General features: G+C 35.6%; 2 protein-coding genes across 3 annotated transcripts in view; both read left to right on the forward strand.

Moving 5' to 3' along the window:
* The first annotated feature begins 916 nt into the window (after positions 1-916).
* LOC147069107 (uncharacterized) lies at positions 917-2,283 on the forward strand. Of its 2 annotated transcripts, XM_085951159.1 has the most exons (5): positions 917-964; positions 1,056-1,117; positions 1,354-1,490; positions 1,765-1,950; positions 2,042-2,176. In XM_085951159.1, exons 2-5 carry the CDS (start codon positions 1,066-1,068, stop codon positions 2,174-2,176), a joined length of 510 nt encoding a protein of 169 aa, XP_085807285.1. In that variant the 5' UTR covers positions 917-964; positions 1,056-1,065. The 2 variants fall into 2 exon arrangements, with proteins under 2 accessions (XP_085807285.1, XP_085807286.1); XM_085951160.1 differs by having other exon boundaries at positions 942-1,117; positions 2,042-2,283.
* Positions 2,284-7,107: 4,824 nt separating this feature from the next.
* LOC147069108 (uncharacterized) overlaps positions 7,108-26,665 on the forward strand; it is a 34,578-nt gene continuing 15,020 nt past the window's right edge. The window contains exons 1-10 of the mRNA XM_085951359.1: positions 7,108-7,295; positions 10,390-10,548; positions 11,879-12,074; positions 14,588-14,781; positions 19,635-19,798; positions 20,851-21,050; positions 22,388-22,521; positions 23,844-23,955; positions 24,116-24,274; positions 26,143-26,255. Coding sequence (XP_085807485.1) covers positions 10,423-10,548; positions 11,879-12,074; positions 14,588-14,781; positions 19,635-19,798; positions 20,851-21,050; positions 22,388-22,521; positions 23,844-23,955; positions 24,116-24,274; positions 26,143-26,255 — 1,398 coding nt within the window. The 5' untranslated portion in view covers positions 7,108-7,295; positions 10,390-10,422. The remainder of the gene's footprint in view (positions 7,296-10,389; positions 10,549-11,878; positions 12,075-14,587; positions 14,782-19,634; positions 19,799-20,850; positions 21,051-22,387; positions 22,522-23,843; positions 23,956-24,115; positions 24,275-26,142; positions 26,256-26,665) is intronic.

Genomic DNA, 26,665 nt, shown 5'->3' on the forward strand with positions numbered 1-26,665 from the left:
GATGGGGTGAAATAAGATCAAATTGAACGGTGAAAAAAAAGGGGGGGGGGGGCACTCGTTACTTCCAGATCCAGGCAGCCATCGACTCTAAAAACTTACAAACCAGCTTGAAACAAATGGAAGACATGGTATAACATGAACCTAATGGATCATAATAGCCCTCAACCAATTGAATTGGCCAGATACCTAGGCTACTTGCACAACAAGGAGGGTTTGTCGTACACCACCATCCTGGTGAATAAGTCAGCCATAGCCACATTTTGCAAACCGATGATCATTGGAGATATCAAGCAGCAACGTGGTAGTACAACACAATATGTTAAAGGAAATTTCAGTACATAAATCCAAACCCGTCAAACCACCGGTTTGGGATCCAAGACGAGTGGTAGATCATCTTAGGAAAACAACACCGGTGGAGTACAACCTACACGAAACGTCTCGCAGGACAGCTACTCGGCTGCTTCTCGCATCGGGACGAAGGGTTCATGACTTTACACTGTCTACTCAGTAATAGTAGACAATGGATTAGTGGATAAAGGTAACCACATAATTATATGGCCAATGTTTGGCGCAAAGACTAAGCTAAGACAAAGCTAAGCACTTCCACGTGTCAGAACATTGACCCAGTATTCTGGTTACGGAAACTCGTCTCCGTGTCAAACCCAAGGAGAGAGGAAGGTAGAAATATTTCGGAATTATTTATATCTTCAAGAGGATCACCAAAACCAGTCACCTGGAGGGCGATTCATGAATTTAGCATGGCCGACGTGAGTAGTGTGAGTAGTCATAATTGGATAGTGATGCTTCGACAGAAGCACACTGTTCCTTCCTGTGTCCAATAATGCAACCTAATAATTGCCAAAAACGGGCGTACATTTATGATCGCCTAAGAGTTTTTTTGTCTATGCCCACATCTGACAGCTATTTCTCGCGCGCAAAAACTTTCATAAGAACAGATACGTCGGTAAGTCAGATTTGATTTCAAATATACTGTTTCTTTTATAAAATAATATGTAGGAATCATACTAAAAGTGTATTTATTTATTCCTTTACAGAATTAACAAAATGCCAGCGGCAAATAGCCACCAGATGGAGCAATTGGTAGAATTCATGGAATGTCAGTATCTACCACGTTTTTATTCAATACTCGTAAGAAATGTAGCCTACTAAAATTATGCCAACATGTGGAATTAACACAGTTCGAGGCATAGCCTGTGTCATTATTATGACATACTTATAATTGTGTAATGACCTCGTTTTATGAGACTAAAAACCAAACCATAACTTACTGTAACTCAAACCAGCTTAACCGCAATGATATGGAATACTATAACATTACCATATTTTCCGTAGTGCATCCAGACCTCGTCGCCGGAAGGCTCACCGGGCAGTTCACCAGCCTCGACATGGAGAGGTTGTGGACAGAACTGTCGGAGCAATTAAATGCTTGTTTGGGCGGTGCTACAAAATCCCACAGACAGTGGAAAAAGGTGATTTACTATTTATTACTAGTATTGGTAAAAATGATTATTTATTTAAATATAATAGACTGTGTCAACAACCTATCCAATATTATTTTACAAAATATCTTACTCTCCACATAAATCCACCATAGGTAGCTATAGATAGCAAGTTCAAGTAAGAAATGTTTTCATAAATTAAACCACATCTTTTGAAAGCATCCCAAATGTCACTGCTGTAAATAGTACTAGATCGTTAGTAATATTGTTGAAATTGAAAATTTCTAATTATTATTGTTTACAGGTATGGCAAGACACGAGGCGGAACACGCGGGCCAAAATGGCCAAAATCCTGATCTCCCAGAGGAAGACAGGAGGCGGCCCGCCCTGTAGAATCCGGCTGTCTGCTCTCCAGCAGCGAATTATGGCTCTAATAGTGCCATTTACAGTTACTGGGGAGCAAGGTAGACAGGGCAATTACACTGGGGGGGTAGGTCATTCATGAAATTCTATATTGATTAACAGTATAAAAGGGTTCACCCGTCGCATGTTTACTTATGGTGATAACATTTAATTCACAGGTACCACAGGAAATTTTGGGTCGCGTCTGTGTCAACGTCGGAGCCCCAGCGGTGGATCATCCAACCCAGCACCAGCAGCATGGAGGTGGCACTCACCGCAACCCCTCTTACTGTACCTACTACAGCATATTCTGAATCATCATCAGATGCAGATATGATGACAACCCCCGAATGTGCAATTTCTGCGACACCACGGCTCACGGCTCAAACTGTTGCACTGGAAGACAGTGCTGCTTTCACAAGAGCCCATGCTGCTACAAGTGAAGGCAGTGCTGTCTTCCCAGCAACGGTGAGAGCCCGCAGGCTCTCGTTGTCACAAACTTCTGTGGCAACGCAGACAATGGGTCCGGTGCCCGTGTTGAATGCCGCCGTAGAGTTGCTGACCATCAACATTGCTGCGCTCAGGTCTGACATGGTGGCTCTCGGCATTGCAACCAGGTCAGACACGCAGGCTCTGATCATTGCAGCCAAGTCAGAGACTGCGGCTCTGATCGGTGCAGCCAAGTCAGAGACTGCAGCTCTGATCGGTGCAGCCAAGTCAGAGTTGAGCGCACTAATATTAATGCTAGGTGCAAAAATTGACAATCTCGGCTATGCACCGTAATCGCTTCTTTGGGGTGGTTGTTGCTATTTCGGGGGTTTCACTGAATCATAATTACCGTGTTGAGCCGAATATAAAATAAAATTTTACAGCATCGTGTATATCAGTATAAGTGATCCTTGTTACATTTTAAACGATGTATGATTTCACCTGTTTACAATCAACTGTGAAACATTATTTTATATTTGTCTCAAAACAGTTTTTTCATGTAAATACTCAAAAGAAATCCATTTCAAACTATACATTCATGTCAGTATCCTTATGAAAAACCAATAATTTGTCTAGTTCTGTTTCAATGCAGTGATTTATTTGAATGGAATTGTTTAATGAGTATTTATGTGTTTCTGCATCTATGATTTTTCCAGCCTTATATTGTTTGTTATTATTATAATAAGTGTCTTGAAAATTTGCAAATTTTATGCAAACCTATATTAAATTTCATATTTTGTGCGTATAATTACTATGTATAATTAGTCTATAAAATATTTCTAAGGAATTGTTTAAAGAGTGTTTATGTGTGCCAGCATAGTGTATTTTGTTTGATATTATAATAAGTATCTTGAAAATGCAAATTTTACGCAAAACTATATTAAATTTAGTGAATTGTGCTATTGATTGTGTACATAAATCATTTTTTGAGACAGGATGAAATAAAATTCCAAAGTATATGAAATAATCATTTTTTTTTATTGCTTTCATATTTCACAAGAATATTCAAATATTCTAATATTAACATAGAGTAACAGAATCATAGTTTTGATTTTTAAGTATGTGTCCGATGCATATCGTCGTCAAGATATGAAAACCTCATAACTTCACAGTTTTTTTACTTATTTTATTTTTGATGAGCTATTGAGGCGTCTTAACTCATGTGGTATTTATTTATAGTTACTGATAGATACTTCGCTGCCTTATTTCCAGGTTATTCTATATCACATTTTTTAGCAAAATGGCTTTTTGATTGATTCGAAGTGACATAGAACAACCTGGAACTGATAAGATACTTGATAGATATCAACACGCTCTATCGTCTGGTAAAACAAGCGTCGTCAAATTCATTATACCTAATTCCTCCGTAATTTTATGATATCACTACGTGTTAAGTCGATATTGAATATATTATTACTGGAAAATCGCTATAAATAACTATAACGCTTTTGTAAATCAATATCTATACTGGCAAAACACGATAAGTCAACTAAAGATTATTTGCCAGTAGAGATTGGCGCGTGTTCGCATTGACCAAGTCATATTGGGCGGTCATTTAAGTTTAAGACAATGCCTGTGTATAGTTTGGTATGTCGTGGAACTAGTACTAAAAAATTATTTTTTATTTGTATTAATAAAGTACACTGATATTAAATCGCCATGATTTAAATAATGTGAACATTCCTGTAATTGTAATATTTAACCATTTATGTACCTATTTTGGTTTTCATAAATAAATTTTTTGATAAATAAATGGTTTTATACAAATACAAACATCTTTTTTCATAATTGTTGAAATATCCGACAAACTGTTTTTATATTCCCACATTAATTCCAAAATTCTGCTGGACAAAGACGCTATGTGATGCCATTTTACAAACAAACAAGTAAAACTATGTGTTAATATAACAGAAAAGGTTCACTGTTACATCCTTAATCGTAATCATAAACCATTGATGAATAATATAAACTAGTTGTCCTAACAATTTGTGGTTGATTGTATTTAACCTTTAATCCTAGAAGCCAGTTATCCATAAAGATTACAATGGAATTTATGATTCGCTATTTACATGGATATTTTTTATCCAATTTTGCTTAACCAGATGGCTGCCAAGAACGTCTTAAGACGCGCACTTTTCCGAGAACGCCTTGGACGTACCGCTTTAAACGGGATTTCACTAATGTAAATCAATTATTTTAAACATACAAATATGTTGAACACGTATATTGGGAATATCGTCACACACTCAGAATTGAAACAGAATCCGTTTAAATACATTTTTAAAAAGATATATTTAGAAAGTTTTATTTTGGTACTATTGGTCACACGTTCGATTGGTTTTTTCGGCCCTATTTATGCATGGAGCTTGTTCACATTTATTAAGAGTATAGCCAATAGGTTCCCTATCATCATCAAACAGATTTTCAATATATGTCTTCCAACGAGTCAGCTTCTTTTCTATATCTAATATAATACGCCCATTTTCGTCTTTCAAGATAGTTGATGAGGTTCCTTTCGTAATTCCCAATGTTTCCTTTATCTTCTTGTGCATATTAAAGGAATCATATTTACGTGTAGATTATTAATTATTTTATATAAGTACTCACTCTTGTTTCATAGGCTCCAAATTGTCAGAAGGGAATAGCACCCATTCGTTCAACAAATGGTCATCAATGGCCATCGTCACTTCTTGAACGGCTCTGCTGACAGATGCTTGGCTTATCATAACTGTGTGCTCATCGCCGACACCCGTTTGATAATTTCCAGTCGCCAAGAACCGAAGTGTGGCTAAAACCTACACACAAGAAACAATGTTAAGCAACAAACATTTAATATTTTTTTCATTACCTATATAAATAGACATCAAAGTTCACCACTCACCTTAGTTTCGACGCTTAATGCCGAAGATCTGGGTGGAGGTGCCATCAATTCTTCCAACCTGGTAATAAGTCGATCTGCTAATTTTTTTCGATAACCGAAAACGTTTTACAAATGAGTTGTCGGTCATTTTGAACGCATCCGTTCGATTACCGAATTCTGACTGCGGGACTTCCATTTTGGGGGCGTAAAATATGTTAATAACATCATATTTAATCAGTATTTACCCGTCAACGTTGCGATATAAAACGTACGTAGATAATTAAAAGAAAGAAACGTCTCCATTATTAGAATATTCAATACAAGATACAACAATATTTTACAGACAAACTATTACAAAATCACAATAAACACCTCCTTAAATGAGAATTGAAACACGAAATAATAATTTTAGCGGTAATATGTAGTAATAAATGGTAAATGTATAACAATTTATTAACAGCTTTCTCCAATATTACATATGATACGAATTGAAAATCTGACGTTTATTATGTCAAACGGAAAGTTGCGAGCGCCTCTACCGTCAAAGCATGTGTACTACCAAAGCCTGGCCTAGTGACATCCAGCGGTCGACTTTTAATATGCTACGGTTGAAGCAAGTTGTGCAATAGTTGTGCAACTGGTCACTTGTGCTAAATTCATGAATCGCCCTCCAGGCAGTGTCCGATATCAGCGGAGGCTTCCTTAAACTGTAAAAATACCCGATAGATGATATCTTAGAGAGAGGTAACTGGCGTAGTGAGTCGACATTTTACGATTAGGTACTACCAGAGAACGATGGACATACCATTATCATAAGGAGAAAGGAACCCATTAACTTTTCTATTCAACCATATACATTGAACGGCACGATGGTCTATACCTCGTCGGCTCGTCAATGAATCATTGTCACATACAGGAATTTGGCATACCGAACACCAGTTGATAACAAACAGATATTCTAATGGATTCAAGCTCTGTACTATTTAAATTCAAATTCCATCAAGTACCTTCGGTCGAAAGTATTAATATTACAAACAGATATCTCAAGGACTTCAACGTCAAATTGAATAATGAAAGGAGTTTTACCTACCAATAAAACTCTTATTATTCATGTTGACTTTGAAGTCCAGGCAACTTCTACCTGATTCCTTGAGCCATATCATAATGACAAAGGAGTCCCAAACTCCCTACATAAAAAGGGACGCGCGGGTATGACGAGTAGATGAAAAGGGAGGAATGACCAAACGACAAGAAAAAGGAAAATAATTTAGTAGAATAGGTATAACCTCACGCGAAGAAGGAAGAGCAAACCCCATCTCAAGGACTTCAAAGTCAACATGAATAATAAGAGTTTTATTGGTAGGTAAAACTCCTTTCATTACTGCGAGCTCATGACCATCCAGTGTCGGAAGGAACTTAAAGTTTGTACTTATTGACCTTAAAACAGCGCAAGCTTTTGGCTCGTATTTATTAACTAATTAAATTTATTTATTGAATTAAATTATTCTATAAAACCAAAGAGGTTGTATTGCATAAAACTAGGTAATTATTATAAATATTTGTCGTACGATAACGACCACTGGTTTAAACCTCTTTAAATTTATGTATTGTCCATGAACACATGTAATTTTAGTCTATGGAATTCAGTGCTGCCAACCGTACTATAATTATAGTATTTGTACTATAATTTTTGGTCGGAAGAGGTACCTACCTAAATAAAAAGGGGTCTCGAGAGTTTTTTTAAATTCTCCGTTATTTTTTTTTCCTGAGAAACAAAATACCTATACATTTCAACAGTTGACAACGCGTACTATATTTTTTCCCCAAATAGAATAATTATGGAGTCTCTGTACTTTAATTGCACTGATGGCAACACTGATGGAATTGCAAGTCACCATAGACAAGTGACGTTAAAGCTGTCAGATGGCCTACAGCATAGCGTCAAAAATATGGAGGCTTATATTATTAACTACCTACTAACTATGGTATAAAATACTATAAAACTTGGATGTTATTGTATTTCAAAGGAGCCCAATCACTTTGTGTACACATGCAATAAGATTTCACAAAAACAGCAACCAATGGTATGAAGATAAGCACTAAAGATATATTTCTAAATAATTAAAGAAGCCAAATTGTACAGCTAAAGTCTACTTCCGCGATCTAATTCGGACATAGGATTCTGTCTGTCCTTATCCTAACGAGGAAAATTTATTGAAGAAATGTGTATCACTAACAGTGACGTCCCGTGGGGGTAGGCAGATTGAGCGTCGCTTGGGGGCGGCAGTTACTCGAAGGGCGGCAAATCGAGGAGAATCATTTGATATTTATTATGTAGACATACTTAGCTACTTAACTTTAGTAATAACGAAAATGTCTTTCCATTAAAAAAATTACTAATTGGAAACAAAACCAGCGCTCGAAATGGAAAATTTTACGAACCGGAGCGCTCGATAATTTTATAAAAATATTAAGGTTGTTATCTGATTGTATATGTATTTTACAAAAATAAGTCTGTTGGATTTTTTATTATATGACATATCTAGCTCAGGCGGTCAAATTAATATTTACACGAGACGGAGGGATAATTTTGGAGATTTTATGAACCGGAACGGCGCTCCGGTGCGTTCCGGTCCATTTCGAGCCCTGAACAAAACATATTAATTAACATAAAAGTTTTAAAAAAACTGTTTTTCGTCGTATTCGCGATGTCTAGTTTACTTCTGTTACCCTTCGATGTCCTTGGTAACCAGAAATGATCTAATTTATTAACCAGTACGCACGGAAATTGCATTGGCCGTCGAAACTGAAGATGCACCCCCCTCTTACAGAGTGTCCCACATACCGCTCTTCGTCCACGATTTAATTTTGTTTTCAGTGTTACCTATATATTTTGTTAGTATCCATACAACACATTTCTTAGATATTGGAGTCATGAAAGGATGATAAAAAATACTGTATAAAAAAGGGGCGGCATTTTGGCGCTGCCTAGGAGCGGCATTTTGTCTAGGGATGTCACTAATCACTAAATTGATATTTTCATTATTAATTCATTTGTTTACTTAAGGGCCTATCTGCCATATCACAGTCGTAAAATAAAATAAATGAAGAATATTAAGTATCTTTGGGAGCCAAGTTTGAACAATAAAATTTGTAGACTTTGTTCATTATGATATCGGTCCTAGAACTCTTCACATAACGTAAAATGTTAGTTTTATTGTAAACGTCATTTTACATTAAAAATAAAGCCATATTTTGCACATGAGATGTCTATGGTTATAGCATTTTTTCAAATTATTCTTTTGTGTACACAATATGCATTATACATATTTTTTATTGTCAACACATTCGCGGACACAATATGTTAGTGATATGATACCAATGACATTAATATGGACGAATCATCTGGGAATAAAAATGACACTCACTTTTTTGTCGGGTCTGCCGAATGGCATAATCTGTTCTAACGCCATTACAATAAAGGTGATATTGCTACAAATTCCCGATGCTTTTAGTCGGGTCTGCCGAACGGTTCGGTTCAAACGGATTCGCTCAAATGAACATTGACACTAGAAACACTATTCTAACGCCATTACAATAAAGGTGATATTGCTATAAATTCCCGATGCGTGATATCGCATGATGGAAATTGCGTGACGTCTACCTATACATGTGCGAATGTCGCTGTGCGTGAATTTAATTGCTAGCTACTGTATTGAGTGCGTTGTCCATTAATAATGTCATTGTATGATACATATATAGACTACATGCAACGAGATTATATTGATTAATAATATAATGATGGATGTTTGGTTTTTTAATGTTGAAGATTGGACAATGAGAAAGTACAGTGAGTCCTCAACTTATGCGAATTCGACTTACGTGAATTCGTACTTCGTCGACACCTTCCATCATGTCCAGTGACTGTTGAATAAACTCCTCATGTCTCCTCCAGTTTTTAGAGTACTTCGGGTTAAAAAAAATGAATCTCGATCACAGCTATCGTCGGGCAATCTACGATATTTTATAAATAGGAGCAAAATCCCTTAAGGCGAAGTCTTCACTGAGCCTTTTTTAAAGAGGCACCTAGCGGAAAAATACGAAGCTTGCAATTTGAGACATTTTTTTGATAATTTACAATTTCAATTGTATTAATGAATAAATATGTATCTGAAAACATTAAAAAGAAAAAATATTTTTTATTTTAAGTCAAAGATAAACTTACAATTGTAAAAAATGTAATAAAATGTGAATTTGTTAAATCGGACCGCACCCTATTATTACATATATTTTATGGTCATATTTAGTGTTAAAAATTAGTTTATTAAGTTTTCTAAGCATCACCTAAGCGATTTTTGACTAATTCATAGTTTTAATATTTTTTATATCTATTTTAAAAAACATCGATTTTTATAAAAAATATAAATGTGTATAACTTGAAATCCTTTTTATTTATATCAAATCAATTATTTTTATAAATATAAATAAAATATTTATATAAATATAAATAAAAAGGATTTCAAGTTATACACATTTATATTTTTTATAAAACTCTATGTTTTTTAAAATAGATATAAAAAATATTAAAACTATGAATTATTCAAATATCTCTTAGGTGATTCTTGGAAAACTTAATAAATTAAATTTTAATAATAAATATTACCATAAAATATATATAATAATAGGGTGCGGTCCGATAAAACAAATTCACATTTTATTACATTTTTTACAATTGTAAGTTTGTCTTTGACTTAAAATAAAAAATATTTTTCTTTTTAATGTTTTCAGATACATATTTATTCATTAATATAGTTGAAATTGTAAATTATTAAAAAAATGTCTCAAATTGCAAGCTTCGTATTTTTCCGCTAGGTGCCTCTATAAAAAAGGCTCAGTGAAGACTTCGCCTTAAATATGCATTTATTCATGAAATATGCACTAATGTCTCAAATATGCTCTAACGTCGCAAATATGCATTTATATGCACAATCAAATTTAATTTTTTGATTCTACGTGTCTCAAAATGGATTTCTGTGCAACTCTCATAACTGTGCATACACCCTAACAAAACATGCACTAGCATATAAATCCATTCCTTAGTCATAATACTGCACTTCCTTCTTCTAACATTTCTTATCTTTTTTCATAATGTAATGTTTAATAACATTGTTTTTATAGGAATCTTCAGTCGATGAATGTAGCTGAGAATTTATGCAATTAAAAATGGAGAATTTATGCAGAGTGTGTTTGGAGGAAGGTGCTTCTGAGGGACTGTTCTCAATCAGCGATTCATCATTAAGATATTATGAAATAATCTCTGCCTGGACTGGAATATCTGTAATAATTATTTATAAAAGTTATAGTATGCAATAGAGCCCCATATGATGTAAATTAATTGAATTAATATTATTATTTTTTTCACTGTTAATTTAGAAATAACAATCACTTCAAAATGTTTAGTTATAATTTTATTATGTAGTATTTATTATTACAACATTTTTCTTAGCTCGTATTCTTATTTGTCCGGTGGTTCTTTGTCCGGTACAAATCTTGCAATCGATTTTTAAATAACTTCCCGACTAGCTAGACATTTGAAACTTTTAGAATATATCAGGACACGATGCCAATGCATTCTTTTAATACTTTTAGCCATCTCTAAGTAGAATTGAATTTATTTTCAGTTAATTCTGTATTATATGAAAAGTTATTTCGACACCATTATTGGTTGCAAGGGGTCTGGGGTCCTAGCAACTAAATTATTAATATATGCGTGCGTTACTATGGAAATCAATATGACAAGTCAAAATGACATTTCAGTATTATTTCTATCAAGATCGTTTTGATCGTTTAAGCTAGTCAAGTCTAGTTTATAATATTCAACAGAAAATTTAAAAACATTGTATATAAAAAGTTCTTTTTATCTTGTAATTATTCCTATTAAAATTATAACTATTCTGAAGTGTAAATAATAAAAATAATAATATATATAAATATTCAATTAACAATAAGTACTGTGAATTATACCTATGTTAGAAAGAAGAAAATACATTGGTATTTACCAATGACATTAATATGGACGAAGCATCTGGGAATAAAAATGACACTCACTTTTTTGTCGGGTCTGCCGAATGGCATAATCTGTTCTAACGCCATTACAATAAAGGTGATATTCCTATAAATTCCCGATGCTTTTTGTTGGGTCTGCCGAACGGTTCGGTTCGAACAGGTTCGCTCAAATGAACATTGACACTAGAAACACTGTTCTAACGCCATTACAATAAAGGTGATATTGCTATAAATTCCCGATGCGTGATATCGCATAATAAAAATTGCGTGACTACCTATACATGTGCGAATGTCACTGTGCGTGAATTTACTTACCAGCTACTGTATTGAATGCGTTGTCCATTAATAATGTCATTGGTATTTACAGAGATAAATTTTAATACATTTGCATAAATATTACTGATACTATGACAAGTAGCTTGAAAAAAAGAGAATTTATTTTATGGACAAGTCTAGTCATGCGGCTCCGATCGGCGCCGGTGGCAGCAATCCTGTTAATAACCGATAAAATATAGCATTTATCAATACTGAAGTCCAGTTTTTTAAATAATTAATAAAAATGGCTTCATTATTTAAAATGTCCTTTTATTATTTCTTTCAGATAATGGAGGATGATGGCTTGCCGCAGCGAATTTGCGTTACGTGCATATGTGAAATAACACGCCTGAATGAATTTCGAAGCAAATGCTTGAAATCAGACACATTGCTTCGAAATATGCTACAAGATGACAATATAAATAGATTAGAGGAATATCAGAGACTACCTATTCATAGAAAAACCAATGAAAATAGCAAAAGTATGTATAAAAATATTCTTTTATTGTGTAAACTGTCAATACATAGCGGAACTATATTGTATTATTGATTAATTTAATAAAATGCAAAATTTCTTGCTACTTATTCCACTTTTAATAAATATATCTGGACCGGTTTCATCCGCCTCGAGAGGGACATTTTCAACTGAATAATATCTATAAAACAGGTATTTACCAAAACAAATTCAAAAGGCGACACAAATAATCTACCAATACATTGCATTATCCGTCCAATAATACTTTGTCAATAACAATTAAATTAAAATAATTGGATATTAATATTTCATACTACATCATTAAGGACACTAAACAAGACGACTAGTGTCCTAAGTGGAATAAGTACCAAGAAATTTTGCATTTTATTAAATTAATCAATAATATTCATTACTGAAATGGCAATGAGCCGTACATATAGCTTTTCAAGTGGACAATTACTGGACAAATGCAGTCATACAGTGGCAATCTAAAGGCCGCCGGAGTTATAAACAGGCCGACAAGAGTAGAAGGAGCTAAGGGAGGCTTTCATTCAACAGTGGATTGACCCTAGCTGATTGTGATGATTTTTTACTGGTCTATTATCACATGGGATTGATCCACTCTTAAATGAAATGGGTAGTCTGGTCGTGCACTGTTTAGGGTTTGTAAGGAAAATAATACAACTTTTAACAACAGGTGTAATTTGTGAAAATGGGCCTACGGCGCTGACATAACTCCAGTGATGCACAACACAAAAATGTGTTGAATTGGGCCGGACATATAGCTTGGACTAAGGGACTGACAATAGTAGGTGGATCTAGGAGAGCCTTTTATTCATCAGTAGATCAACCTGTAGTTGATTATGATGATTCTTTACTATTGTATCATCGCATGGGATTGATCCATTCCTGAATAAAGTGAATAGGCTGGTCATGCACTGTTTAGAGGTAGTAAATGAAGTAAGAAAAATCTAATATATTCCAGTGATGCACAATTATTAGACAGTGTCCAGTGACAGATTTTTGTTTTTACGAGAAATGGATGTTAGCCACTTGCTCAATGAATTATGGCCATACTCTGACTCCAAACACAAATTGAAAAACCTCGTAATTAGACTCCATCTATCAGTAGCGAAGGGTGAAGGTAGGCTGTTAAGATCTGCTATAAATAGTGCACATTAAACTTTGCTGGACATACATATTTGTTTTTATTGAACTAAGACTACAATATACAGATGGTATTGATTAGTTTTTAAAAATCAATTGAACCCTGCCTAAACCAAACCATAATCCTTTTGGTATATTTTGGGAGATATGACAAAATTGTGCACACTTTTTCATTTATACTTATATATTTTTGTTCCATTAAAAATACATATTACACATATTATTTATTCATTTTCTTAAATTCATTAAGCCCTGCCTAAACCAAGCTATAATAGATAAAAATATTATTCTATCTATATAATACTCAAAGTTATGTATGATTTAATTACATAATTTTAGATCTTTTGATGAGTATTTTTTGACTATTATCTATTATGGCTTGGTTTTCGCAAGGTTTAATTGAATTTTAAAAAGTAACCAACACCATCTGTAAATTATAGTCTTATTTCAATGAAAACAAATATGTATGACTGACAAAGTTTAGTGTCCACCATTTATGGCAGATCTTTTTTTTATTTTTATTTTTTTTATTAAGGAAACAAACAGTTACATATTGATTACAAAAATATAAAATATGATAATTAAAAATTATTGCAACCAGCAAAGTTTCCATGTATACATTATAATATAGTTAAGCCTAACAAGATAGAGAGTAAAAATAACATAAATATAAAGAAATAACGTGAGGAAAATGAAGAAGAATAATGAATAATTAAATTATATACAAAAAAAAGTAACATGAAAAATATATATATATATCTATTTATACAAAATTTTGGAGATAGCGCGTTTAAATGAAACAGGTGAATTATTAAAAGGATCAACGGTGGAGAAATACATATTATAATTTAAACAAGAGCGCCGAATAAAAGGGTTTTGTGCATAATTAGAACCGCTACGACTGATATGGTACAAAGCTTGGTTTCGCGTAAATCTTGATGGACAATGGAAACCCACCCTTTCAAGTAGGTTTGGCGAGTCAACAAAACCATGGATAATTTTAAAAAGAAAATATTAATTAGATATAGAACGTCGACTTTCCAAAGATGGTACCATAAAAGTTGCAGTGGTCAAAATAGAATTAGGTAAATCATAACAGTAAGCTTTACATTTTACGTGTTTACGAAATCGCTTTTGTATCGCTTCGAGACGATTTATGTATGTAAATAATATCTTAATAATAATATTTTAACAGCCTAGCTCCACCCTTCGCCACTGCCATCTAGTAGAAAAGGCTCTTTACGGGTTTTGAATATTTCCAAAGATTTGCTAGTATTGTCGATGTTCTCTACAGCAGTTTTCCAATAGCATGTAACATTTCAATATATCCAGTCAAAACCAATGAAATTTTAGTCAACAGAAAGCAAAAAAGACCAAAGCATCTGCAGAAAAAGGATCATCAAAGCGACAGTCGAACTTCGACGTTCTTGCAAGAATACATACAGAATGATGACAATGATGATGTGGCAAATTGGAGTTCATACGATTTCGACGCTTCCCATTTTGTGTCTGTCGAATGTCTCAATAAGGATTCAGATATTCCTCAGGTATTATTTTAATTTAATATACATCATTCGGAATAGCCTAAGAAATATAACTGTTATTCTAATATTGGAGGCTGTTAAAATCTGGCATAAATAATGCACACTAAACTTTATCAGTCAAATGTATTTGTTTTCGTACATAACTTGAAAACACCTCAGATACCCACCCACTATAAAAAATTATATTTGAAAAAAAATTCAAAACTCGACGGGATTTGAACCCGTATAATAGAGGTGGGAAAACTGGTCGATTTTGAAGACTAAGTATACTTACTACCAGTATAAAAAAATACTTAGTATAGAAACTTGTTCCAAAATACTTACTAGTATTTGGAATACTATATAGAGTGTTTGGCGTGCGTATGTGACATAAGTCTCATACTCAACTGGAACTAAAACCAACTCCATATTAGTATTTTAAATATCAGTTTCAATAGAATTACTAAAAATACTCTGAGCTCGGCTTTTCGAAATGTCCCATTTATTATAAAATTTTAAATACATTTTAAATTTATGGGTTGTTTTTCTGTTAGGTTAGGTTAGGTTAGTGTGACACCCCCGTATGGTCCCCATTTGGGGATGTCTTTGTGTATCTGGAGACGCCCGAATCGGTATCAAAGCCAACAAATAATAAAGCGCTGATTACGAAAATTAAATAATAATAACAGAGCCGAGCCGGCAATGCCTTAGAGTAGATTATAATATGTTGAATGGCAACAATGCCATAATATAACCGTTGACGATTTGCAACGTCGCCTTCTTTCGCCAACGGCTTTCGTTGAAAAAAATCACAAGATGGCGCGCAGATCGCGACAAGCAGCAAAACCGCGAGCACGCCGATTTCGTACAGATAAAATAAAATATTCAAAATGTAACCATATAGTATAATATTAACGTAAATAAACTCGTCGTCTTCCATCATAATTCCGGTGTGTCAATTATCCACCTCCAAATCCCGAACCCAGACGATAAAAAAGAAAACAAAACACAAAGTGACAGTTGAGAAAATTCTCTTACCGAAATGGAGGGAAGTGATAAGTGGCCCCAGTCAACGTGGGACTACGCTTCTTGATTTTGATCGTCTGGAATCAAGAAGCAGGTGAAATTTCTTTCACCCGGACACACACCCTGAGATCCAAACACCGGAATAGGAAACGGCGAGGAAAAAACGTCCAGAGGCTTGCCTCTGGTGGCGCTCAACAAAGTATAATAATAAGCAGTAGAATGAGGATGCTGCCAAAGCCAAGCCAGTGAAGAAAAGAGCAGAAACACCCGGATTGCGAAGTCATGGCTCCCGATGTACTCCCGACCAACTGCATCCGCCAGCGAACTTGGCCCACGGACGAGTGTATCGGGCAAGACCCTGGCTCCAACGAGGGAAAACGGCGTCAAATGCCCTGCATCATCAGCCGCTTGAGCCCTCTTCGTCAACAGCAGCGTGTCTGTGAGCCTTGCAATCAGCCCTGGCCCAGATGCACCAGGATGAAGAGAGCTGCAAAGCGGCCTTCTTCAGCTGAGCAAAGCAGCCTCCATCAGCGGAAAGCAGCCAAGCAGCATCCTCAGCCATTAGCATCATAGATTAGTTAGTTTTAAGTGTTTTGTGTTTAGAAGCGATGTATAATAAGTTATTTCAGTGCTCGAAGTGGAAAATTTTACAACCCGGAGCGGTTGTATGAGGCAGAATGGCGTTCCGGTCCATTTCGGGCCCTGATATATTTTTTAAATTATTTTTATGAACTTTAAAGCCATTTTAAGTATTAAATTAAGTTTTCTGCATATTATATTAGTATAATATCAGTGTAGTGCGTGTAATTCGATAGCCGCGGCAGGGCAAGCGAGCAAAAAAAGGGGGTCGAGTAATGCGCCGGTATGCATTTTCGTGAGGGATCGACTGATTTTCGGACGGTCGCTGTTGGGAAGGCTGGGTGCGACGTCCTCTCTCAGCATCCGCCCGTACGGTAGACATGGGGAGCCGCGAACCACTACGCCCACAAAGCGGCGTAGTGCTGCATCCGAAACTCTCCGGTTGCCGACGGTCCGAGGGTGTTGAGAGGGCTGGGCGCGACGCCCTCCTCTCTCAGCAGCTTTACGGTAGGCCCGGGAACCGCGAACCACTATGCTACAGTGCTGCATCCGAGTCTCTCCGGCCGCCGACGTACCGGGAGGGCTTCGATCCTTTAACGTCTAGAGACGCAACCACCCCTTACCAAGCCGCCGCACTGTCCAGTTACACGCGCTATCGTAATCAGCCTTTAGTTGGCCTGGCCCCCATTCGGGCCTTTCCGGAGAGGTGCGCTTGTGACACCCCCGTATGGTCCCCATTTGGGGATGTCTTTGTGTATCTGGAGACGCCCGAATCGGTATCAAAGCCAACAAATAATAAAGCGCTGATTACGAAAATTAAATAATAATAACAGAGCCGAGCCGGCAATGCCTTAGAGTAGATTATAATATGTTGAATGGCAACAATGCCATAATATAACCGTTGACGATTTGCAACGTCGCCTTCTTTCGCCAACGGCTTTCGTTGAAAAAAATCACAAGATGGCGCGCAGATCGCGACAAGCAGCAAAACCGCGAGCACGCCGATTTCGTACAGATAAAATAAAATATTCAAAATGTAACCATATAGTATAATATTAACGTAAATAAACTCGTCGTCTTCCATCATAATTCCGGTGTGTCAATTATCCACCTCCAAATCCCGAACCCAGACGATAAAAAAGAAAACAAAAAACAAAGTGACAGTTGAGAAAATTCTCTTACCGAAATGGAGGGAAGTGATATTAGGTTATATTTATATACAATATGTTTTAAGCGGTCATATTCATACCACTCATAACGAGCCTGTGCGTCATCTCACCATGAGGGAATGTGCTGCGACACAAAATTTATGACCTATTGTTCAACTGGCGAGCGCCTCGCGATGATATCATCACAAGTTTTTTGGAACAAGTTTATTGGGCCACACGTACTGAGTATGGGTAGTTTCATCCGAGACTTGAGTATAGAAACTGGTGACAGTATTTCCAACTCACCTCTACCGTATAACCATTGGTGTCGCGACAATCTGTGCATTAACCAATTATGCTACGAGCCTCCTATCTAATGATGACAATTTAAACTAGTAGGTCATACATGAAATACTTAGCGAATTGCGTTATTATTGACTATCGATTTTTGTGTACTAAATCAAGGAATATTAACTACCTTAATTACTAACCGGCGCCCGGCTCTCGCCAAATATTTTTAGTTATAACGTCTACTTGAACTTGCTAACAATTTTTAATAAACCATTTCTTTTTTTCAAATGAATAATTCACAAGATTTTCAGAATTTAACATTCCAATTATATTGAACATACATAATTTGATTTGAAATCCCGTCAAGTATTGTATTTTTTTCAAATATGATTTTTTCTAGTGGGTATATAATTATCTGAGGTGTTTTCAAGTTATGTATGTTCAATATATGGAATGTTACATTCTCAAAATCATTTGAATAAAAAAAAATGGTATTTGTTTTCATTGAATTAAGACTACAATGTGTTTTTTGAAACTCAATTAAACTCAGCCTAATCTAAGCCATAGTAGATAATAGCCAAAGAATATGTCAGAAATCTATGAAATATCTAAAATTATGCCATTATTAAATCATACATCATTTTAGATGTTTTATAGATAGAAGAATTTTTCGTATCGATTTTGGGTTGGTTATGCAGGGCCTTATGAATTCAAACTAAAAACTAAATAACACCATCAATATGTATTCTTAATTAGATGAAAACAAATAAATAGGGCTGAAAACGTGTGAACTATTTTTGTCGGGTGGTCCATAGTATACTTAAACTCTTAAGGTGATACATCAATGAAACGGCAAATAATTTTCAACTATAGGCGCGACGAAATTTTGGACTCGCTGCCATTCGGAGAGAGAATGTCGAGCTGGGAACACGTCAATTTGTTTCGTGATGGCGACGGGGGTATTAATTCTTAAATCGTGTAAAGATGACTAAAAACGTTACCCATTTACTTTAAAAAGAAAACATGTCAATGAATATATTATTATTGGTACTGATAAAATAATAAACAGAACATTAAATGGACACATGTTGGATTTATATGACAAATTATATTTCGTTTGGCATGCGTCATTTGCACCTGCGACCCGCAATCCGCGCATCGCCTAGCCACGATCTTTTTAGACCGTGCCTCAACTGAGGTATAGCCTTAAAGGTTAGGTTTAGGCAGGGTTTAATTGAATTTTAAAAACTAAGCAGCACCATCTGCAATTTGTATTATTAGTTCAATGAAAACAAATAAGTATGACTGACAAAGTTTATTGTGCACTATTTATGTCAGACCTTGACTACTTCCACCCCTCGCCACTGGTGAACATCACAATCATCACAGAGGTGTGAATAACTTTTAACTATGAAACGTTATACCATCGTGTTGCTTCTCAGTACGGCTACTAAATTTAAACACAACATAATTAACCATATGTTCTACTTAAATAACTAAAAATAATTACCTCTAACTTTATATTTAACACAAAAACAATAAATTTCAGCAGCACGTGTTTGCAGATTTTAAACTCTAACGCATAGTGTGGAGATATACGCATGTTGAATGCTTATTCACTCGCACTTATGGTTCGTTTTTGTTTAGGCCTTGGGCGTGATCTTCATCTTAAATTGATTGTTGACATTGACAAGTCATCCTGCGAATAATTTCTAATAATATAAAATCTGAATCTGGTACTTTATTGTATGTAGGTTGCTGACCACTGATCTATACCACGTGGCAGTGGTCATACACGGATGGTTAACGTATATTGTGTTTTTTCATCAACAGAAAACGAAACGCGCTCCCATTGCCATTGCGTTCTCGTGCCGCAAATGCGAACTAAACTTCCTAAGCTGGAAAGAATTGGCGGACCACAACAACAAGCATGTAACCACCACTCAGGAGAAGACCCTGTCCTGTCGATACTGTGGACAAGAATTCACCCTTAAGGGGTAGGCCGATATTTCGATTACAGCTAACATAGTAGCAATCGCCATTAGTATTAAGGATCAAATGCATAGATGTCAACATTAACAAACTAATTATGAATAGCTGACAGCTTAGCAAAACGATAAATAACAATTTTGACAATCGAAAGTGCTGCCATTATTTAAATTCTGAATTTTCATGAATTTATTTGTTAATTAATACACAGTGGCAAAAGTATAAATTGAATAATTATAAATTAATGGTTGATATAAACATTAATTAATAAATTGGTTGCTTTTATCAGTTATTTATTTGAATAAATGCACGTACCGTAGATGCAGTGTTACTAACATTTGAACAATACTATTTTAATTGAAAATGTTGCAATACAATGTAAGTTGACGCATGCCTACAAAAAAAAGAATTTGGTTTCAATAGTTTGAATAACATAAATAAAATTTTTAATACTGTGAATCTTTCGTGTTTGCGATACCTACTCAATACAATTTTGAATTGTCAGAAATGAGTACACTGATAATATTAAATACTATATTTACTTGATTTCTGTTTATAATACGTATTTATTTGACACCTGTAATATGCTAATTTACATAAGCATGACTAAACATAGAGCCCTTAGAGTGTACAACTGTAATATTCCTTCTTCACAATGAGCAGTAATAGGGGCTATACGCATCTAATCTATACACAATACTGCTATCGGCAGCTATTGAGGGTAGTTTATCATATTTATGTATTGAGGTATTATAATTGTTACAATAGGTTAGCCGTCAAAATTTTCAAAACCCTCTATCTCGCTTTAAAAGTTAACACAGCCAAGAGAGGTGGTGTTAAAACATAGCACTTATTGTAGCAGTTACAACTAACTTATTATAACAATTATAATACTTCAATACATAAATATGATAAACTAGCCTCGATAGCCGCCAGTAGCAATCGATAGCAGTCTTGTGCATAGAATAGATGCGATGAAGTCCATTAAGATATCTCCATGTTTGGTATCTGTCGAAAACTATTTTGTACTTTAATTCCGTTGTAATGTGTACATTTCCAGGAACATGTTTTCTCACATCAAACAAGCACATAGCGATGTTCAGCGATTCCAGTGCGGCTATTGCGGAGAAAAGTTTAAGGAATTTAAGCAGCTGAGGAGGCATTTGACGCTTCACCGCCCTGGCGATGCCGTTATTGATATTACAGTCTCGAAAGAAAATGATGATAAAACTGAAGAAAGAAATACAGCTATAAAACAAGGTACATACATATATGCATAGATTAATGATGAAGAAGCTTTACGAACTTTTAAAATTACAACACTTCTGGAAAGTTTTCAGTGTGGTTGAGTTGGCAGAAAAAAATTAATATTTTGTAAGTTAGCAGATTGAAACGTGGAAGCATTATTATTTATATGTACCTGCAATTTTTTGCGGCTATTTAGACGTTTTGGTAATATACCAGTGGTGAAGGGTGGAGGTAGGCTGTTAAGATCTGATATAAATAGTGCACACTAAATATTGTCAGTAATACTTGAATACATATTGCAGACGGTATTGGTTTAAAAGTGGAATAAGTACTACAAAAAAATTACGTTTTATTAAATGAAAACAACAATATGTGAATAATATTATTATTTTAAGCATGGTTGATTTCGCACGTGTTTAACTCAACCAATAAGGGAACGTTCAATATTGGAAAGGGCGCCTTCCATGTTGTAGCATCCGGTAAAATCATGACAGTGCCACGGAAATATGTGCCTTATGCGGAATACATTAAAAAGTGAGGTACAAGTAGCACTACGTCCAATTTTATTTTGTCTATATTTATTACATTTAAGAGTTTATTGGCTGAAACAAATTGCCATTCGGTTGTAATTTCGACATAGAATACAACGGAAAAAATAATCTCACGTTAAAACAAATAATTGAAGTTTGAAACATAAAAACGTTGTTTCCTGCAAATATCGAATTGTGGACCTATCGCTTTTTGTAATTAGACGCGTCTTATGTCGGATCTCAACACCCTACCTCCACCCTTCACCACTGGTATAGGTAAATCGTTCTACAGTGGCACCATAGGCGATTCGCGCATATATTGAATTGCTTGCGACAATGCCTGTTTCAATGCTAGCAAACAATACCACTACAACTGCAAGCCTCATTTGCCGTACCCATGGTGCCACTGCAAAACGATTTACCTATATATACGTATGATATATACAATTTTTGTAGTTGTTCATTTAAATATTCTAAATAATTGAGGTGCTGAGGATTAAGCAAATATAAGTGCACTGTTGAGTAAGTTACGGTGAATATAAGTGGTGATTGTAAATATACATAACTGTATTTAATATTCTATAAAAATCAGGTATTGTTCTTAAATACTACAAATCTAATCACTGTATTACTCAAATTAATAAATACTATAATCGGAATAAATCACTTCAGTCGGTAGCTTAATTGGTAAAGATGTCCGTTCAATTTTTATTCAATCGAAGATTTTTCAATGATTTTTCTAATACGTATGCCTCGAAGACTGTTGTTAGATATTGAACGCAATTTAAACATTGTTAAACAAATTTTTATTTATTTCAGAATTGCACATAAAGCCCGAAGTGTCGGACAATTTTAAATCAAAAGAAAGCTGCCCTCCCAATTTAGAGGCTGACATTTTGGAATCAAACAGTGTAGCCAGTGAGAGAAATCAAGATCTCCCCGTTTGTAATGACGTATGTTATTCTGTACTCTACAATATTATAATTTACCAGGTATTTAACTTCAAATCATGGCAGGTGGCCTGTGCGACGTCTTAAATCCAAGATGTCAGCCGCTTCAGAGATGATGAGAGAAATCAATCATAACCCCTTTTAGAGTTATAAGATTATTTTGTACTGGACCTTTTTTAATTACAATAAAAAAATTAACAGAAAAGATATTCTATATGCTGAAAAAATTACATAGATGTATTGTGACGTCATCGGCATTCGAACCTGCGTATCTATTCTATACACAAGACTGCTATACTGCCCTCATTAGGAAAAAGGCAGCTTTTCGACAAAAATCACAAATCGAGTTAGTGTACAGATAATGCTCTACGTGAAATTCTGAACCCTTTGACATAAAGTCAAAAGCGGTGTAAAATTTATTTCAGTATAATAATCGACATATTGTTTTTCGTTTTTTTTTCACAAAAAGGGTAGTTATTCTAAACAAAAAGACATAACGAGTTTCATAAGCAAAAACACAGCATCGATTGAAAATATACTGGTTTTTCCTTATACCATATATCAAATAATTCATCCACATTATTTAAAAATTTATTAAGAAAAGTTGAAAAAACGTTAATGATTCATTATCTCAAAATGTGACTGGCAAATAGCTGCCTTTTTGCTTATGGGTGCAGTATAGGCCGCTATCAGCAGCTATCGAGGGTAGTTTTTTATTTTTCTTATCGAAGTATTAGCACTTATTGTAACAATTACAATAAGTTAGCCGTGTAAACAGTAAAAACTGTCTATCTCGCTCTAAAGTTTATCACAGCCAAGAGAGGTGCTGTTAAAACATAGCACTTATTGTAATTATTGTTACAATAAGTGCTAATACTACGATACAAAAAATGAAAAACTACCCTCGATAGCGGCCTATAGCAGTCTTGTGTGTAGAATAGATGCGCTGGTGTCTCTGGATGAGAGGCCAGTGGCTTACACATCGGACTACGAGGGCCGCTTTACAGTTTATGAAACACATTCCTTTACATCTTAGTCTGAATGAAAAATTTTCAATTTGGCTGGTCTGAAGATTTAAATAATGAGGTTTGTTTGAGGACTGTAAAGGGAAGATTTTCAATCCACTGACTATTCATATAATATGATAGTGTTTTATCTGGTCTGACCTGTACCATTCCATACATGCATACTCAGCTACCGAGTTTTAAAGTGCATGGGTTGAGATTCTTGAGTGTTTTATGTATAGCTGCTTAGATTCCTCAACAACCGTTCCTCGCCGATTTGATAAAATACACAGTATCACATGTAATGTATTTTTTTTATAGGGACACTTAATTGAAGAGCATGAGACAAAAAATATCTGCGGTAACATTCGATCCAGTGAAGAAAATTCAACCTCATTTGATAAATCAGTCATCATAGACAATGAAAAATCAGGTATGATGTTTTGTTAATCATTTAATTTGACATAACAGTTAAGAATAGCTCTGCCGGGAGTGAAATTGAAACTAAAGTGATAATGTTGTATGATGACATATTTTAATACAATATAAGAGTATTATTGTGTAGGTCGTCATATGACGTTTTTTATTTTCAGCTGTTGTAAAAGAAGTACAGAATCAAAGCAATATGGCTGCCGTTTCAAACAGTCCGATGGTTCTCGCCAGTGATTCACCAAAAACCATAGATAAGCGAGAAATATTAAAATCACATGATCTGACGGAACCGCCATTGAAAAAGACGAAAAAAGATTTAGGTAATAATTATGTTTGTTATATATATAAAAATGAATGTACATGCAACAAAATTGACACTTTTTGTTTTCTCTCCATGTTTGTAATTTTCAACATCGTCATCATCAATATTGATACCGGATGAAGGTCTCCCACAGGAGACGACCTCAAAGGGCGGACCGAACCATCAACTTTCCCATAACACCACAGCCTATGTCCACTCTTCGCGGTTCTCGCAACCCTCGGCCGAGCGGAGCCCGCCTCCTCAAAAATCCGAAATTCAAATTCGTCCACGCTCCCGCCAAACGTCTGCTGAAAACGGCCGCTCGCGCCGCCACTAGAATCCGTCGGTAAAACAGAGAGCGCCAGGATGCCGAATCTGACAGTTGGATACGCGCGAAAATCTCTCTTGCCCCTGACGCCGAACAAACAGCATCGACCGCCAAATCTCTCTTCAATTGAACGCCGGACAGCTAGCATCGCCTCTGCTCGCCTCGGACGCGAAGCCAAGCCAGCATCTCCACGTCTCCAGCCAAAAATACCGCGTCGGCGCCAAGCAAGCATCCTAAGCTAAAAGCATTCCGAACAGCCCAGCCAGCATCTCCCGCCAAAAAGACTGCATCGCCAAGCCGCAAGCACTGACTCTCGCCTCGGATGCCAAGCTTCAACAGCCCAGCCCGCGACACCACGTCTGCAGCCGCCAAATCGCCATCACTAACCCACCGCCAACGACAATACCCTGTATCTACGATAAAATAAACTAGCCTCACAGCATACACCGTGCGTTTCTGTCTCCCACCCCCGCTTCTTTGGCCATGACATTATCATGATCTGCCATCTCCGCCTAAGCGCGAAGAAGGCCGGTGATAATATAATATGGCATCTAAATCATTCGATCTTCAATTCCACTTAGGTTCTCTGCATACTTCCAAACTTACTCATCAGTTACAGTTTTTGTGACGTATTTGTGGATGTTAAAGTCAATGTAATAGTAATAGTCAATGAACGATCAGCGTGGGCTTTAAAATTGCATATTTTATCAGTGCGATAAACCTACCTTGTATAAAAAAATGTCTGTAGCTACTGACACACTTTATTTATGACAGGTAACCATATGAACGACCTCAACGCGTTTGTGGTATGATGCGCACTGCAGATGCATAAAGTGTTTTTCGTAATCAGTATCTGTTTTTATCCATACTCCTCTCCTGTACACATGTAGTACATGGAGAGAAAGAATATATTTTAGACATGCTGTAAATATGTAGTCTGAGATTCTTCTTCGCACACCCGTTGTGCAAACACAATAATGTATACCATCTTTGTAACCACCCTCACCAAAAACATTCCACCCCCTTATTTCCACGATTCCACACCATATTTGTCTGGAGCCAAAAGAGCGATTTGGTATACCTAAAAGTTTTTTTTAATTATTGACACAGATATCGAATTAAGTCTTTCTTGGTTTATTCTGTTTCTCAAAAACAATTGTTATTTTTCACGTATGTCATGTGAGTTGAACATATTATATTAATTATATGGAGGTAGGCTGTGGATAAATAGTGTACATTAACCTTATCACTGCCAGTCAATTTTTACTAGGTGGACACTTGTAGGCCAGCTATTTTCGGAATAAAATAAATCCTTTAACAAATATGAAATAGGAACAGAATGATAAATATTTGTGAAAACTTACCAACACAATATTTTTATCGATTTTAACCATCTGCAATTTTTATTCCGAGATCAATGAAAACAAATAAGTATGTCTGACAAAGTTTAGTGTGCACTATTTATGTCAGATCTCCACAGCCTACCTCCACCCTTTGCCACTGATACCTTAGATATGTTCATGTGACTTTTTTCAGTAATCGTAATATTGTTCTTTCAGTTCTCAAAGAGGAAGCACTGCACTGCAACATGTGTGGGAAGCGGTTTAAATTTAAGAGTTCTTTGAAAAGGCACGAGGCTTCACACGATCCTGACAAACCGTACCACTGCATGGTAATGCTTTATTTATTGATTGATTGCCGTGCATATGATATCGTTCTCTCCTTTAACTCTACCCGTGTATTCAGTTCTTTGCTGTCAAATACTTCCGTCGAATTGGATGAGCTCTTTGGCTCAGCAGGTTTTAGAACGGCTCTGTGCATTTTTAGTGCTCCACTGTATGACTGCACTTGTCCAGTAGTCATGTCCATCAAATTGCCATTACATAATATTTAATCAGCTTGGCAACATTATATTAAATACCATACTCTTGTCTGCCTCCTTTTCTATTGGTAAAAGGCATAGCTGCCAAAAGTTGGTAAGTGGTAAGTCAATAATTTAGGTATTTAGAGTTACAAACGGAAAAAAATCAAGGTCACCCGAGCACAAATAAATTAACATTATGCCTGATTTTAGAGGGCATG

This window comes from Rhyacophila brunnea, unplaced genomic scaffold (assembly GCF_057557595.1).
Source record: "Rhyacophila brunnea isolate RB1 unplaced genomic scaffold, BYU_Rbru_1.0 scaffold_24, whole genome shotgun sequence".
Lineage (NCBI taxonomy): Eukaryota > Metazoa > Arthropoda > Insecta > Trichoptera > Rhyacophilidae > Rhyacophila > Rhyacophila brunnea.

Coding starts and splice junctions, on each gene's coding strand:
- LOC147069107 (XM_085951159.1), top strand. CDS start 1,066: ATGCCAGCGGCAAATAGCCACCAGATGGAGCAATTGGTAGAATTCATG. Junction 1,118..1,353: donor ATTGGTAGAATTCATGGAAT/GTCAGTATCTAC, acceptor TATTTTCCGTAG/TGCATCCAGACCTCGTCGCC. Junction 1,951..2,041: donor AGGGCAATTACACTGGGGGG/GTAGGTCATTCA, acceptor TTTAATTCACAG/GTACCACAGGAAATTTTGGG.